At 46.2% G+C, this 18,500-nt stretch overlaps 1 protein-coding gene across 2 annotated transcripts in view; it reads left to right on the top strand.

Annotated features, from left to right (window-relative positions):
- Nucleotides 1–1,408: 1,408 nt before the first annotated feature.
- LOC119178411 (F-box only protein 6) overlaps nucleotides 1,409–18,500 on the top strand; it is a 62,144-nt gene continuing 45,052 nt past the window's right edge. Inside the window, exon 1 of one of the 2 annotated variants that reach the window (XM_075882294.1) lies at nucleotides 1,409–1,941. In XM_075882294.1, coding sequence (XP_075738409.1) covers nucleotides 1,599–1,941 — 343 coding nt within the window. In that variant the 5' untranslated portion in view covers nucleotides 1,409–1,598. The remainder of the gene's footprint in view (nucleotides 1,942–18,500) is intronic. The other variant, XM_037429613.2, reaches the window with a different exon arrangement.

Below are 18,500 nucleotides of genomic sequence, written 5' to 3'. Positions count from 1 at the left end.
AACAGGTAGGAATGGATATTTTAGGACCCCTTCCTACTTCTACTGCAGGGGATCGCTGGGTTATAGTCGCAACAGACTACCTAACCAGGTATGTCGAAACAAAAGCTATCCAAAAGAGCACCGCCGTGGAAGTGGCGAGATTTTTCATAGAAAATATTGTGCTACGCCACGGTGCTCCGACTATCGTGATCACGGACCGCGGAACAGCATTTACGGCAGCTATTTTAGACCACGTCCTGATGCTTAGTGGAACGACTCACCGTAAGACCACTGCGTACCACCCGCAAACAAATGGACTAATGGAGCGCCTCAACAAGACGATTGAAGACATGCTGTCGATGTACGTGGATGTCCAACATAAGAATTGGGACGAGATTTTACCCTATATTACGTTCGCATACAATACGGCTAAACAAGAGACGACTCGCATGACTCCATTCAGCTTGGTTCACGGACGGGAGGTACGGACTATGCTGGATGCGATGTTGCCACATGAATGGGACGCTACCGACACAGGCGCTGACGTGTTCACTGAACGCGCGGAAGAAGCTAGACAGCTCGCCCGCTTACGGATCCACCAGCGACAAGACTATGACGCAGGCCGCTACAATGCTCGCCATAGAACTGTAACGTACAAAATCGGTGACAGAGTGTGGGTTTGGACACCCGTACGAAAACGTGGACTGTCCGAGAAGCTGCTAAGGCGATATTTCGGGCCATACCGAGTATCGCGCCAGCTAAGTGACGTCACCTACGAGGTTGTCTCCGACAGTCCCCAATGCCCGAGGCGTCGCCAGCACCAGCCTGAACTTGTTCATGTAGTGCGTATGAAGCCGTATGTGAGTGACTGACTCACGTTAAAAAAAATACTGTGCGTCTGAATCAGCATCGGGGCGATGCTTTTATAAGGTGGGGCAAGTGACACGTGTTTATATGAAAAAGAACGGTGATAGGAATGTTTTGTATATTCCAGCTAGTGGGTCAGGTGGTTTTTCGGGACGACAACGAAGCAGGCATCTTGCTGTACAGCTGATCCTGAATACGCTCTTTTCGCTGCCGTAAGCTGCTGTCATCTTTTGTTCGCGTTGTACTGCGACAATATCTTCACAGGCGAAGTCTCACGCAATCCCAAAGTCGTAGTCGTAAAATCTACTTGCGAGATACAAAACGTAGTTTTTGCTACTGGAGCACATTAAGATTATTGCGTGAAAACTTTGTTCACAAATTTCACATCTATAATTGGCACAGCCAGAGCATCACCGCACCTTCGTCCAGAGCAGACGACAGGCCGGCGATAGTGTCAGCCAGTAGCGCCATACCATGGCAAGCATGCAAAGCGCGGTGTCCCGCGAGCTCTCAATGTTCCGCATATGAACTGACTGGCATCTAAGATATCTTATTCATCCATCTAGTCTAAAATGAAGAAGCAAAAGGGTGTGGCAGATGTTTTCGTTCGTGGCAGGCGCTGCGCCGTGCTCCCTACCGGATTGCAGAAATTAGGCGCCTTCCCCCCTTTGTGGGTGTGTGCCAAGGACCATCATCATTAGAGGAGGCGTTGGTACAGCCAACGTGTGTGCGTGTTCGCTCGTCCAAACGCAATGAAGCATATCAAGCGCTTCCTTTTTTCTGCGCCGAGTGCGGAAAGACCGCTGGAGGCCGTAGATCCTTTTCCCCTGATGGCCCTTCCCGATCAGCTGATAGAATACGTGCTGTCTTTCGTGAGCCACACGGATCTGCTGAAGAGCTGCCGCAATACGTGTAAGCTCTTCCGTAACATAATAGACAGCAACAGCTTCTGGAAAATCAAATGCTTGCGGGACGGCAAGAGCATTCCCGTGTTTCATCTGCAGGAACTTCCACCGCGCTACTACCTGCGCATTTACACCGGCAACCCGTACGGCAGGAATTTGCTTCGCAACGGCCACGGAGATTCTCCCAAAGGTGCGTAGACGATCGCTGCGCATTTAATCCCGAACGATTTGCATGCACGGCACTTTTCAAGGAGAACGCTGGAATGTATGTGTGGTTAACAATTCGACGACCACAGGGACTAGCTGTGCCTGTCAAAACAAAGCTCGAATTTTTAAGCGAAAGCTGTTATGAGATTACAACACGGGTCACGTGGGTGCTTTGTCCGCCGCCAGTACCCGTAACCACTGTCGCATGAAATGAAGGAAAAAAAAAAGTCGGTTGTGATATCACCGTATCGCGAAGCGCCGAGTGATAAGTCGAACCGATCCATGGACGGGGAACCACTGCCTTTATTTTGATGGCAATCGCTTATATACAGATGATAGCATTGACAGCGCCCCCTATACACTACACAACACATTCCCCCCTCATAAAAATTAACAACACAACTAAAGTCAGTCTACTTTCGCGCACTCACTTCACAGCACACGTTCACTTCACCACACTTGATGTTCTTGTAGTCAGGCCAGCTCGTAGTCTTGATACCGTGTTGGCATTCTTCTTGTTCGTTCCGGCCTGGTGCGTGATGGTGCTGTGGCTGTGGCCAACTGCGACCGAGATGTGTCCTGCTGATCGGGAACCTCTAATATGGGCTCCGTTACCGTGGTTTGTGCACTGTCAGAATGGTTAGCGCTTCCCTGGGTGTCTTCTGATGGACCCACTTCCGATTCATTCACGACTATAGGGTTTTGTGGCTGAGCCATCTTTCCTATGTGAAGATCCATGTCGTAGGAAAACCCCGAAGATGCACTGCGTCGCGCTGTAACCGCGTCAGCTAGTGCTTGTGCCTGTCCTGTCCTTCCTTTACTAATTACTGTTAACTTTGATGCGTTCCATTTCGTCCCGTTTGCCAGTAGAAACGAATTCGTGCCCACACGTCTCTTCACCTGGATCGGCAAAGAAAACTTGTGTTTCGTCTTCGGTCCGCCTTGTTTTACTTTTACGAAATCTCCTGGCTCAATGACAGACGCTCTGGCACCTCGTTTTTCATCGACGTACTTTTTTGTTCGTTGTTGCTGCTCCTTAACGCGCTGTTTCAACTTTTCCATGACGACACGCGGCTCCTCAAAAAATTCCCTTTCTGGGAGGCCAACAACATCCAATCTCGTTCTGGGTTTTCTTCCATGCAACAGGTAAGCCGGCGACGCTCCTGTAGTTGCATGCGGGGTGGCCCTATAAACACCCAGGTAGTCCCAAATTGCCTCCTTCAGTGGTCTTCGCTCCAATGCCGCAACCTGCATATACTCCTTGAGAACGCGGTTGAACCGCTCAATTTGCCCATTGCATTGCGGGTAGTACAATGTTGTAACACAGTGCTGAATTCCCCGGTCTCGTAAAAACTGCTCAAAACATGTCGACATGAACTGACGCCCATTGTCAGTCACAATGCTTTTCGGGTACCCTTCTCTCGAAAAAATTTCCACGAGTACTTTCACTACTGCCTGTGCAGTTATTGTGGACACAAATGCCACCTCAGGCCACTTGCTGTGGTAATCAATAATAGTGATTGCAAACCTGCACTCTGGAGGGGCTCGTTCCATCGGCCCAACGATGTCAATTCCAAGCTTTTCCCACGGCTTCTCGGGCCACTGCACTGGCTCCAACGGGGCCCTTACCGTTTTTTGCAGATTTATCTGATGCTTTGCAGACAGCACAATTCCTAACCAAAGATTCAACATCACTGTCCATTCCGGGCCACCAGTACTGTTCCCTCAACCGTTGTTTGGTCCTTACAATGCCTGGATGCGATTCGTGTGCCATCATGACCAGCCTGGAAGCAAGTGCTGCTGGGGGAACGACCCGTTCAGCGCGAAACAATAGTCCGTCTATAACCGACAGTTCTTCTTGCATACACCAAAATAACAAGCACCAAAAATCTACGAAATGTGATTTGAACCCATGAGTCCACTGCTTGCCAGCCCGGTATGCTACCACTGAGCCACGCCGTTTTTTTTTTAAGTATTGCAGTGCTTCAACAATTTTCAACAGCACAAATTTTCTACAATTGTTTCATATACAATAGAGATTTCATGCGCGGTACCCAATCGGCCATATCATTTTGCATTTTTTGCAGTTCCAGGAACGAAGTCAAGGACTCTCAAAAGTATTCTATAGCTCGTCGAGCATCAACATCAGCATGACGTGTAGCCTTGTGCGACCTCCAAATACTATGCAGAGCCAATAGCATGACGATATTACACGGAAATGCATCCTCTTTATCAATGGCGAGGTACCTTATTCCCTGTGCGTGCAGCGGGAAATTTTTCTTTAATGTCTTTTGTAGGACATCCCAAAAAAACACCACGTCCCAAAATCGAAAAAAACTTGCTCAATTGTTTCGGGCTTCCGAAACGAAAAGCACTGAGCTCTATGGAACGAGTAAACTTTTGTCAGACATCCACGTTTTAACTGGCAAGACACCGGCGTGAAGATTGAAGAAGAATGTTCTAACCCCCGGACGCATAGGCATGTGATTAAAGCGCTTCAACACTTTGCTCCATGTTCCAGAAGGGTACTGAGTATGGTACAGTGGAATTTGAAGAACCATTTGGCATAAATCTTTATACAATATTTTTATGAGAAACTGCACAAATATTCAAAAGAAAAATGTGCCTTCAGGAAGCGAAAGAACTCAATGCTTTCCTTAAAATAGCCTTGTGTTCTACCTTCAAATCTAACAGAAGACACAACAAACTCGGGCAAAGCACTAGCCAATCGCGTTTGACAGACAGTGTGGATTTTGACTGGATTCGCAGAGAAGCCAAACGAATGAAAGAGAGACAAAAAATTAGGTGGGCCAATGAGATTAAAAAGTCCCCAGCTATAACGCGGCAATGAAAAGCACAAGACTGGGTTGATTGACGGATCATGAGAGAGGCCTTTTCCCTGCAGTGGGCGTAGTCAGGCTGCTGGTGACGATGTGCAAAAAAAGGGTCCTGAACATCACGAAGGTACAAGAAATGGTTTACAATTTGCCGCAGAAACAGGTGCGACCAACTCAGACCACCGTCACACACACGTCGAAACAGGTTAATCCGGCTTGTTTTCTCCCACGTGGAAACCCATATAAAGATGGCAAAATATGATGAAATTTGTGCACTTTCGTTCGAGGGCACTGCAATACTTACAAACCATACCACAGCTTCGTAATGAAGAACGGGTTGCAAATGATCGTGCGAGCAAAAATGGATAAATCCCTGCCTTTGCATTTTTCTGCCTTCTCACGGATTTCAACTGTCTGTCTGCCCCAGTAAGGATCACTGTTACTGTAGTTTTCCAAGGGTGTGCCCAAGTATTTTACTGGTGTTGTCATCCATTAAATGTTCATTAAATATCTTGGTGTGAGTTTCTGATTTCCATGCCAAAAACCAAGACACTTTGCCCAGTTAACTGCGCTCCGACTAACCTCACAAAAACGTTTTGCTGTTAACTGCTTCTGTGGTGCTTTCAAGATTTGTACAAAAGATAGCTATGTCATCTGCGTACGCCAGCAGGTGCACTTCACATGCATGAAGCTGGAACCCTTTAATAAAGTTGCTGGGTATTACACTTAGGCAGAAGCTTTCAATGTAAATGCAAAACAGAAGAGGGTAGGCACCCTTGGTGCACGGATCGCTGCAGCTCCATTGATTTACCGAACTCTTTGTTAACATTCAGATGAGTGATACATCCCGTGTATGCCATCTTAACGGCTTCAATTATTACTTTCCCGACGTTAACATGTTCTCATACCGGTATAAAATCGTGCGCACGCGATCAAAGGCTTTCATCAAGTCAATCCGAAGCATAGCGACCGCAGAGCCCATGATATCATTACATTCTAATACGCATCTATCTCTATGAATGTTCGTAAAGATGCTGCTTCCCTTTATTCCCCATGTTTGATGTGGGCCTACTATTTCTTTCATTATGCTCTGCAACCTACCAGCCATATTCTTCATCAGGATCTTGTAGCCTATATTGGTCAGACCCATTGGCCGATGAGCTGACATCTGTAGTAGTTTCCTTTAAAGGTCTGTTTTAGGTATCAGAATAGTATGAGAGGGCAGAAATGAGGGAGGGAGTGATTTCACTTCCAAAGCTTAATTAAATGGATATGCCAAATGGGAGATAATTCCTGGTTAAGATTCTTGTAGAAAGGAGCACTTAGACCATCCAGACCAGGGCATTTTCCACAGTTTAGTTTGTCGATTGCTCTCTCTTCTTCTCTCCCTGAGATTGAAAGTTACAATCTATCTTTAGTTTCATCATCTAATTGCGGCATCGACGTGATTAATTCACTCGTGAAGTGATCCTGATCTACAGCGCCTATTGGAAATAGCCACCTATAGTACTCGTGAAAAGCATGTGTAATGTCCTCCTTAGCATTTGCTACTGCACCGTTGTACACAAGTTATGTTATTGAATTGCGCTGTGCGTAACTATTTTCCATACCCAGAGCGCGTTTCATGGGGGCCTCAGCAGTTGCCATTTTTTTCTGCTCGTGCTCTAATTATTGCTCCATGGAGCTTTTCCTTATCTAAAAGCTCCAATTTTTCTTTGACCACACGAATATCTTGCTTGAACTCGTCCGCCGTTTCGCTTTCTTCTTAGAGAAGAGTCTTCAAGTTCAAAGACAAAAGCTGCCGATTATTGCATCCTTCATGCTTAAAAATGCTGCACCTCTCTATTGCTTCTTTTTTCATTTTTTGTTTCAAATTTTCCCACATTTGTTTAGCTTTAGAGCTGTTGTCATCATTAAGCTTTTATATGCTGCTACAGTTTGGAAAACATCATTGTCAAGGAGTTTGTTGTTCAGCTTCCGTAACTCCCAATTGAACTTTCTTTTTCTTTTCTGTTGCCTATTGTAAGCATCGCCAAACAATGGTCCATGAATGATGGAGGATTTACACAATAATCAGTGCACATCATTACAATATTCAGCAATACATAGGTGCGATCTAAGCCAGCATCACTCAACCCCTGAAAATGCGTGAATCGGACACCATACATTCCCCAACATCTTCAAAATGATTTGATTGATCGATCGATTGTGGGGTTTAACATACCAAAACCACCATATGATTATGAGAGGTGCCGTAGTGGAGGGCTCCGGAAATTTCGACCACCTGGGTTTCTTTAATGTGCACCCAAATCTGAGCACACGGGCCTACGAAATTCAGGCGGGTCTACGAGCACACGGGCCTATGAAATCGGAAATGCAGCTGCCGCAGCCGGGATTTAATCCCGCGATCTGCGGGTCAGCAGCCGAATATCTTAGCCACTAGACCACCGCAGCGGGGCACATCTTCAAGAGTGTAATCGTTTATGATGTCCGCTAACTTATCGTACTCGTCTCTCAATAAGGCATACTACCCATTTTGTCTCAAGTTGAACAAACACAAATAAAATCTGCGAGGATGATGAGAAGGAGGTCAGTGTTGCAGTAATAACCTACTCGACAGAAAAAATCCATGCATTGCACCCCATCTGTTGGGGCATACAGAGAGAGAGAGAGAATAAACTTTATTGGGTTCCAGCATGCGGGATTCCCTCCGGCCGCGCAGGGCGTGGGGTTCACCCTATCTCACGTTACACTAGAAGTCCTAATGTCACGCGGGCCTAGACCTCAAGGCCTTCGTGCCCCGGCGCCGCTCGGGTTACTGAGGGTGTCCCCCTTTCGCCTTTGCAGCTCCAAACCGAGACTGTGCTGACCCCATCGCTAGCGCGACACGTGTGGGGCATACAGACAGGCTACTTGAGACGCCAGCGAGTAGAAAGTCACATATCACGAGGTGGCCCGAATCACAGATTATAACCGACTGTATAATGATTCCCAGAAAGTTACTAATAGAAAGCAGGCACCCTCCGGACAAACCAACTGCATGACTAACACATACATTATACCACACCGAGAAAGGGCGTAACATGTGGGTCTTGTCCTCGTGTTCAACTTTTGTTTCCTGAACTGCTAGTATATCCAATTCATTTTCTGTCACAATACGATACAACTGATTTCGCCTCCCTTTAGTTGCTAATCCACGAACATTAACAGTTCCGACATGTGGGGACCCTTCCAATGACATTGGTCTCGCCGGCCGAGACCAACGGCGAGACACCCTCATCATACATATTGACTCCTTGCTCACATGCCATTGTGGCCGCTAGAAGTTAGAATCTACATCGCCCCTTCATAGGGACGGTGCACGCATGGTAGCAAAATTGCACGCTTTCTTCTTCGCGCCAACACCCACAGATGCTTCTACTTGCCTCAGACATTGCCCCTTCGACACAGTGACCACATCGTCATGGCGACACTTTGCAGGCACTGTCTCGGCATCCATATTTTCTGCAGCAACCTCAGTTACCACCAGTTCCGCGCCCGCTGCCTTTGGAACCTGAGAGATGCTACACTCGTCCCGCTGCTCTCTGGCAGATTCCTCTCCTCAGTGCTCCAAGTCAACGCCGTCCGCGTTCGCTGTCGTTGGCTTTTGGCGTATTCCGTCACCGTTGACCACAGTTCTCACTTGATGCCCAACGATGCTGCCATCTTTTGGATCACCTTGAGCGTCTTCATTATTAGCAGTCGTCACAGTTTGGCCCCTTCCTCATCCATGATGAGCTCCCTTTGTTCTGAAGCTGCAGGCTGTCCCACCACTCTGGCGTAGCTCTGAGTGCATGTCTCCTGAGAGTGGCCGAAGGCATGACCATATTTGGTGTATCTTGAAACCCTGCTGTCGGGTTGGATATGCCCCCTGCGTTTGCAACAAAGGCACAGTGGTGCTCGACCTGGCGCGGCAATAAGCGCTGTGCCTCTGTCAAGACGTATCTGATTTGGTATGTCGTCCAGCGAAACACCTTCTTTTAGGAACAGCTTCACAAATTTTTTCAGGGAATCGGCACCCTCAAAGCCTTCTACTTTCCACTTGTCATTATCCACTTCTTTCACCTATTAATATTCACTAAACGTTCTGCAAATGCTATCGTTAGTAACATCCAAAGTCACCCAGTGCAACGTCGGACACACCTTTTGTCTTTTAGGGTCAATAACGATGCACAGCTGGCCCTTGACAACCAAGCCTCCAACTTCCCCAAACTTCTTTTTGGCTTCATCTGTCCGCAGGTTGACGAGCTAGATGTGTGACATCTTGTAGGCACCGATGAGAGTCACATCCTTGATGACACCGACGTCTTGCCAGGGCTTTCGAAAATTCTTGATGAGAAACGGTCTTTCTAAAATATTGCAGTGCAGTACAACAGCATGCTTCATAGCATCACCTGTTGAGACAGTGGACAGAACAATTCTGTAGTCCTTAGGCACTCAAACAAACGGGATACCATGGCCGCAGGCCAGCACTGTCGCAGCTCTCTGGGAGCCAGCCATTCTTCGTTCGCACGCGTCGGTGACCAGAAGCAGAATGACTGAGCCACGCTGGTTGGAACTTCCTATCAAATTAGCCCTAGGCTGGCTTGATGTCAGGAAAGGAATCGTGCTAATATGAGTAATGAAGCGTTATAGAACAGCAAAGGAACAACCAGGTGTAAGATAATGCGCATTGTGCAATGGGTGGGTCGTTGAATGCTGCCACCCTTTACAAAACCTTGATCTTGTTCACCTATTAACTGTAATGCATACTCACTGTGGGGGATTGTGGGGATTACAAACGCTTCTGGCATTAATTCTTCATCATTGTTAGTCACAGCACACGAAAATTGCACAAGTTCTTTGCAAGTGTGCAGAAGGTACCACGCTTCTCCGAAGAATGATGTAGGATGGCATAGTGAATGTCTGCCAGCTACAGAAAGACTAATGCTATAGGGGTATGCTGCAAGTGTTCTTGCAGCAGCTACCCAAAGAATGTTGAAAAAACTCTTAAAGGCCGCTCTTCTAGCTTTCGCTGTGACAGCGTAGGCCTGGCAGTTTTTTTTTTTTTTAAGGCGGAAGCCTCACATTATTGCGCGGCCTTTTGGGGGCAACATGACAAGCGAAGACAAAATGAACATGACGGTTGTCATTAATTAAATCACCATAGCGTCATAGACGTTCAAAATTTGCGACGCCATTCCCGAAAGTAGTGCAACAGCTCCTGATGGACTCTGCAATCAGGATAGACTCCTGCGTAGGTATCTGTGATATGTTTGACTTGAGTCACTATACTTCTTTTCAATAAAACTTCATTTGGGCCTAGTTGGCTCATATTCCTGAACTAAAATTAACAGCGAAAACAGTCTTTGTATATCTGATACACCTGTTCCATCACTGTTTCACTTTTTTATTGTGTGCTCATGTGTGGTAAGGCTACCATGGACTTTAATATGCGTACCAAACAGAAGGAATACGGTAGTTGGTAGTCAGCACTCATGTGTGTCGTTTCTTTTGTATGTGAGATGTGTTGTGTCTTTGTATTGTTAATTATGGTTCAGGTACTTCTTTTCGATTTTGCCTGCACCAAACAAGAACGTCTGTCCTTCCATTCAGTTTAGAAGTGCACTAATGTCCTCTAAACTATTTCATATAGAAAAAAATAGAAAAGCTAGGGGGTTTTCTACTGGTGCAAGCATCTAGCTCTGAATCGGCAAACAATGCAGCACACGTGGATTTTCTGTATCTATACTGCCTAGAATGTGTTTATGCCTTGAAGCCAACCATGCGTGTGGTTCATGGTGCCTCAACCTTATGTGGACTGTGCACTTTAACGAGATGCCAACGAGAAAAATCTTTTTCTATACCATTAGTTTATTCTGTACTGAGCCAGACTGTGTGGAAAGGCATAGGAAGAAACGAACAACACCGGTGCATTCTCGCGTTTTTCTCCTGTCTACATTTTTTGCACAGTTTGAACTCAGAATGAATTATCAGCTCGCCCGACAGTATCGTCTTCTAAGTTTTATTACTGGTTTGCTGGGCTCTTTTCAGTGTTGACTTTTAATGTGCCTGTGCAGTTTGTTTCTTCATATATCTAAGGTTTTCAAGCAGTATCCCTCAGAATGAAAAACTAACTTGCTCAGCAGCAGCTAAGAACATTCTCAATGAGAAACATTCTAGTTTGGCAGTATTGAAACCATCACAGTTATTGAAAGAAAGAGTTTGGTAAGGGAGATGACACAGAAATAGAATACAAGTGGTCCTGCCTCATTGAAGTTCCTGCACCAGCTCATCATGATGTTACAAATTTTGATGGTGTTTGCGAAGGCCTGCGTAATTGTTTGCTAGTAAAGAGTATTTACATTGTGTTCTGAGAGACGCAGAGTCTTGACATAGGAAGTTTCAAAAAATTTTATTGTACCGATGTGCCCAAAATACAAAAAAACAACTTAGAAATTTGGGTCATGACGCTGACACTCATGTGATTAAGTTTTGGTGCGAAAATCAAGAATGAAACTTTGACTTTCATTTCTACTTCTAATAATATCTTTTCTTGGCAGAGTCAGTGGGTTTACAGTCCCGAAAGAACAATTTTCGTTTAAATTGATTTAAAGGAACACTAGAGTGAAACAATGAAATTATGAGTTTAGATTGATACAACTTGCTCTGAAAACACTAATGTCTATAATTTCATCATTATAAATAGAGGAGAAAACCAAGGTCAAAGTTTCGTTTTCAATTTTTGCACCAAAATTTCTGCACATGATGTCTCGTATTTCAAGATGAATTTTTGGTGTTCTGGCAATGTCGGCTCTATGAAATTCGTTGAAACCTGGTATGTTATGCCTCTGGCCTGCTCAGAGGACAATGAACTTAAGTGATACCAATTATAAACTATAAAAAGTCGCAAAATGAGAAGGTAGGTACGCCATGTCGTTACAACGTGACCATAAACATAGATGCCTAGGCCACTATGGGAGAACATAGTGAGACATGTAGGGATTTGTATGGGGATTGTACCGGGTATCGGAGCATGCAGGAATGCCCCGCATGTGAGGACAGGATGTCATTCACATTGCAAAATTCAACAATTGAGGAGCAGCGAGGAATTACCCTATTTCTGTCCGAGGAGGGTGTTAAGGGGACACTAAAGGAAAATTGCAGGTTATGTCAGAGCGAAAGCTCAATGTATGGCAACATATACAATGGCAATATTGACACAATGTGACGTCAAGTTACGCACTAGCTGATACATATGACCTCTGGAAGGTTTGCAATGCACGAGCCTGTGGGGCCCAGCTGCGAGCAGCCCAGATTGAAAAAAAGAAGAAGAATGTGGAGAAAGAAGCAGAAGCGCATCCTCGGGACTGCTAGGAGATTCCGTTCTAGCTGTGTTATTATTCTCGGGCACAAGTTCGCCCTGCCTTTGTTAGTCTATTAAAAGTCTTCATTGAACTGTGCATTACAAACTTGGTGGAAGTGCTGGGTGCGATGCCAAGCCCCTCTAGAGTGACAGAGCCCAGTCCAGAACCACAGCGATTTGGACCCAGCGAGCTGATGCCTGTTCACCAGCGCTGCAGTCGACACCTGCGTGGTGAGGGTCCTGAATTTTCGCCTTTATCGACTTGCCTTAGAACCTCAACTATGTGAACGGGTATGCAACCGACATGACAGCTCAGCTCACTCCAGCCAACATTATAGTGAACCAGCCAAGAGCTATGAGGACGCGGAGGACTGGCTTGAACATTTTGAACACGTCGCAAAGGCTAACGGATATGGGCAGAGCGCAAACTTGGAAGTGTTTATTTCGCGCTGGAAGATTGCGCACGAACATGGTATGAAAACCACGAAGCTGCCTTCCGTTCATGGGATGACTTTCGATGGGAGCTGCTCGCTGCTTTCCCGAACAAAGGCCACAAAGAGAGAGCTGGAGCTGCGCTACAGACAAGAAATCAGCGCAATAATGAAAGTGTCGCCATAAACGTGCAAGATATGTCTCGCCTATTCCGTCGAGTGGATCCAAATATGAGTGAAGACAGAAAGATGCGTTGTCTAATGCGAGGCGTGAAGCAAGAACTATTTGTTGGACTAATTCTGAGCCTGCCACGCACTGTCGCCGAGTTTCGTTCTGAGGCGACTACGATGGAAAGGACGCTACAACAGCGAGCAAGTTTATACAACCGAAATGCCGTCAGCACTTCCTTGAACATGTTGCCACCAGTATTCAGTAACAGCATGGAAGCACTACACGAGCTAGTGCGGTTTGTTGTGCGAAAAGAGCTCCAGAAGCAGCGCCTTGACCAGAATGCTCCAGTGCTTTCGTCTCTGGCCGATGTGATCCGTGAGGAGGTCAGGCAGGTGGTACGCGAACCTTCGAGCAACGCACAGCCAGGGCCGCCACTACAACAGAAGACTAGAATGACGTATGCTGATGTGCTACTACGAGGACCCCCAGGACGTGCGGACGTCGCGGCGGCTGCACCTACACAGTACCCGATGCCGCCGAGCACCCTGCAGCCAGTGCCCGAGAGGAGACTCAGGAAGAGCGATGTCTGGTGACTCTCGACAGGATACGGCTTTGTTACCACTGTGGGGAAGCTGGCCACCTCTACCGAATGTGCCACTACCGCCAGGCAGGGCTACGTGGTTTTTTGTCAATGCACCTCGGCCACGAAATTCTTCAAAATTGAAGAATACCTGTTGAGTCGCCAAAGGTCAAGTGGCTTCCAATGACACCAACCTTGAGCAACGACCACGGGGAGGTATAGGTCGCCTAGTTTCCGACCTTCAGCAAGCTACCAAAGGTCTCACTCTCCAAGCCCGCGTCGGGAAAACTAGAGTCGGGGGCCTGTGGAGACAAGGCCTCTGTCGACGCTAATGCAGAAAAACCCCCATCGCTAACTCTGAACGACAACCTACTCAAAAACCGGTGCTTCGATAGTGACGTTCCTTCCGGGTTACGTGTGTTCGTTGATGGCTACGAAGTCATCGCACTGGTAGATACAGGTGCAGATTGTTCAGTGATAAGTAGCGGACTTTCTAAAATACTGAAGAAAGTGCTGACTCATTGCAAGGGACAACAAATTCGCGTAGCAGGAGGGCACCTCATCGACCCAATTATAATATGCACAGCAAGAATTGGAATACAGGGTTTCACATATGTCACTAGTTTTATTGTCCTGCTGGAATGCTCAAGAGACTTGATTATTGGTATGGATTACTTAAGAGCTAATGGCACTGTAATTAACTTGCAAGAATCTTTCGTCTCTTTCTCGATAAGGCACGCGATTGCTACCTTTGAAACTGAAGAAAACGTATGTGACCTTTGTATTGAAGATGATGGCGTCGTGGTGCTGCCAAGATCGAGCATATCTGTCGTATTAACCAACAAAGCATTCAGTGAATTCGAAGGATTTGCTGACATTAACACTGCCTTAATACTCCAAAAAGGGATCTGCGTGGCACGAAGCCTTGTTAAGTTACGGGAACGATGTATGAATGTTCTACTTACAAACTTTGGAAATGAGGTGCAGCACATTGCAAAGGGAACTGTCATCACTAGTCTGAATGATTTCGTCCAGGTTACGAAGCTGGGCACTTTCGAAACCAATGAGTCTGATTTGCAAGACGTGGTGTCTGTCCTTGCAGCCGTCGTCATTGAGCCAGGGCTACTACCAAGCCGAAAAGAGCAAATAGAGGGTCTTGTAAGGGAATTCGTTGAATGTTTCTCATTGTCATCTAAAGTTCGATTAACTCCTATCGCCAAACATCGCATCGTTGTTGACGAGTCAGTGAGGCCAATGTACCAGCATTGCTACCGAGTATCACCAAAAGAAAGGGAAGCTATTGGTAATCAGGTTAAAGAAATGCTCAAGGACGACATAATCTAGTTCATCAAGTCCATGGGCATCACCTGTTGTTCTTGTGGAAGAAAAAAGACCAAACCTTACGTTCCTGCATTGATTACCGGAAGCTCAACATCGTCACCAAACGGGACGTTTATCCTCTCCCAAGAATTGATGACACTCGGGATAGGCTGTGAAATGCCAGGTATTTTTCCTCACTGAATCTTAAAAGGTGATATTGGCAGATAGAAGTTGACGAAAGAGATCACGAAAAGACAGTGTTTGTAACACTGGACGGTTTATATGAGTTCAGGGTGGCCTTTGTTCAGCACCCACCACAATCTAATGTATGATGGACACAGTGCTTTTCGGTCTGAAATGGCAGTTGTGCCTGGTTTATCTCGATGATGCTGTAGTCTTTTCTGTTACCTTTGAGCAACATTTGGAAGGGCTTCGGGCCGTGCGCACTGCTATCAAGTCAGGGGACCTGAAGATAAATCCACAGAAATGTCATTTCAGCTTCCGTGAGCTCCTTTTTCTTGGCCATTTCATCAGTGCAGAAGGTGTCCGCACAGACCCTGCAAAAACTGAGGCCGTAGCGAAATTTCCGAAGCCAACAGACAAGAAGGCTGTTAGGCGATTTTAGGCCTCTGCACGTATTATCGATGGTTCGTTAAAAAATTTTTCACAAATCGCTGAACCACCGACGCGGCTGACAAAAGAAAAAATGTTTTTCGTATGGCTTGCCGAACAAGAGGATGCCTTGAATGAACTACAGAAGTGTATTCAAAGCCATGCTGTTGTGGCAGATTTTGACGAGGAAGCGGAAACCGATATGCACACGGATGCAAGCAATTTAGGTCTTGGGGCCGTGCTCATTAAATGGCAAAATGAACAAGAACGAGTGGTTGCGTATGCCAGTCGCACTCTTTGGAAAGCTGAGGGGAACTACCCAGCGACTGAGAAAGAATGCCTTGCCGTCGTATGGGCTATAAGCAAGTTTCGGCCATATTTATATGGTAGGCCTTTTCGAGCTATAAGCGACCACCATTCGCTATGTTTGCTGGCTGATCTCAAGGACTCATGTGGACGGCTTGCTTGATGGAGTCTGCGATTACAGGAGTACGATATTACGCTTGTGTATAAGTCGGGTCGCAAGCACAGTGATCCGGATTGCTTGTCACGTGCTCTTATTCAACCTTCTGCTTCTGCTTCCACCGAGAACGGTGAAGATGTTGTTTTCTTGGGAGCTGTGACACCATCAAAGATGGCACATCATCAGCTATCCGACCCTGAGCTACTCTTCTTGATCAAGTACCTACAAGGAAAGTCTGTCGATGTTCCACGACCTTTTGCCCGCGGCTTGTCAGCATTCGTCCTACGAAATAACATCCTGTATAAAAGGAACTTTGACAACAATACAGCGACATTCCTGCTTGTCGTACCTTCACTTCTGCGACCAGAGATTTTGGAGGCTTGCCACGACGATCTATCAGCTGCAGATTTAGGAGTAAACAGACGCATCCGCACTAAATAATACTGGCCAAAATTGCTTAGTTCTGTATGACACTACTTCAGAACTTGCCAGGACTGCCAAAGACGTAAATCCCCACTGCTAAAACCAGAAGGTCTCTTTCAATCGATAGAACCACCAGAGGCCCCGTTCACACAAGTGGGAATGGACTCACTGGGCCCATTTCCTACGCCGTCATCAGGAAAACAGTGGATAATAGTTGCGACCGACTATCTAACCCGAGATGCCGAGACAGTGACTCTTGTTAAAGGATCAGCCGTTGAAGTAGCCGAATTCTTCGTCCCCAACATCTTACTGCAACACGACCAAGAGTGTTGATTACAGACCGCGGAACTGCATGTACGGCCTACCTGATGAAATGTATTATAAAATTGACGCACACCAGTCATAGGAAAATGACAGCATATCATCCTCAAGCGAATGGTCTTACCGTCAACTGAACAGAATGCTGGCTGATATCTTGTCAATGTACGTGGATATAGAACACCGTACTCGGTATAAAATATTACCCTATGCAACATTCGCCTACAACGCTGCGATGCAAAAGACAAGACAACACGAATGACGCCATCCAAACTTGTTTTTGGCTGGACGGTAACGACACCTTTAGATGCAATGTTACCTATTGACGAGACATCCGAGAATGACTGTGACGTTCACGACTACACACTAAGAGCAGAAGAAGCCAGACAGGTGGCACGATATTGCATTCTCTAACAGCAGAAAATAGACACGCACCGATACAATCTGTGACGAAGGGTCGTCCTGTACGCACCAGAAGACAGAGTATGGGTGTGGATTCCTGTACGAGTTCATGGCCTATCGGAAAAACTGTTTCGCCATTATTTCTGTCTGTACAGAATGCTCCGTCGCGTCGGCTCGCTCAACTACGAAGTTATGCCAGATGGACAGGATATTTCATCACGACGGTAGCATCGCACGGAAACTGTGCATGTCGTCAGGATAAAACCGTATCACGACAGGCAATGAAACGTCGAGGACACAACGTTGCTCTTCGTTACCTGCATCCACGACGAGGTGTTATGAATTACTGCCATGCTACCAGTTCGACACAAGGATCGGGACGATATACTCTGGAAAGGGGGGCAATGACACAATGTGACTTCAAGTTATGCGCGCTAGCCGATACTTATGACCTCCGGATGTTTCGCAGCGCATGAACCTGCGGGCCCAAACTGCGTGCAACTTGTGTTGAAAAAAAAAAAAAAGAACGTGGAGAAAGAAGCAGGAGTGAATACTCGGGACTGCTAGGAGATTCCGTTCTAGCTGTGTTATTATTCTCGGGCACAAGTTCGCTCTATCTACGTTAGTCTATTAAAAGTGTTCATTGAACTGTGCGTTACAATATTATGAACACCAGTGCCCTACTTACCGAGAAATTGATCTCAATGTATCATACGAAGTGCGCCACAAGTTGGACATTTTGGAAATGATCTCGATGACGTGAGAGCGTCAGGCTACGATTAGTACCTAGTAATCAAACTGGCTGTAATAAAAAAAATCTTCCGTGCATCAAGAGACATAATGAAACTGTGTTGGTTTGTTTCTGTTTGATTAATTTAAAAAATGCCTGATGTTATTATGAGGAATGGCACAAATGGTTCAAATGTTGCGTTTCCGGCTGGGTAGGTGGTGCCATCTAACAGGGCCCAGCTGAACAAAGAGAGCAGAAAATTGTTCAATGGCCCTTGTTGCAGCTCTTGCTTCCACTATTTCCGCTCTGTTGCTACTAGTGTTAGCAGCCACGCAGGACAAGCGAGCGACAGGGGGCATGGTAACATTGACGACAGAAAGAACGCTTTCAGGTGGGTGATTTGAAGTGCGTTAATGCGATGCGGACCATCAGTGGTTTCTGGACCACTGTATTAGCAATAAACATTGACTTAATATTTGTCTTTAGTGTCTCTTTAAACTGGCCGCTGTTTACATCTGCCATTTCCATGTGCTTGGACCCCTGAAAAAAAAAACCATCTAAAAGACTTGAACTTGGTTGACGAAATCAGTGATGTTGTCAAGGACTAGGTCTTGTCACGGTCACAGGAATTCTGGGAACAAGGAATCCTTTGGCTCATTCATCAGTGGGATGGCTGTGATCAGGCATTTCTTTGAATGAAAACTTCATTTATACCCATTTTGCACCTTTTTATTTGATCACTCATCGCACATAGACTTTAGCAGATACCATTAAACTATGTGATGTCTCAGCAATAAACCTCTACCGGGGTACGTCACAGTGTGACGTCACCGAGGCACATGTAAGGTGGTGGTTGGCAAAATACTCCCG

Source organism: Rhipicephalus microplus, chromosome 2 (genome assembly GCF_043290135.1).
Source record: "Rhipicephalus microplus isolate Deutch F79 chromosome 2, USDA_Rmic, whole genome shotgun sequence".
In the NCBI taxonomy this organism is placed as follows: Eukaryota; Metazoa; Arthropoda; class Arachnida; order Ixodida; family Ixodidae; genus Rhipicephalus; species Rhipicephalus microplus.
This window is presented reverse-complemented; position numbering and strand designations above follow the sequence as displayed.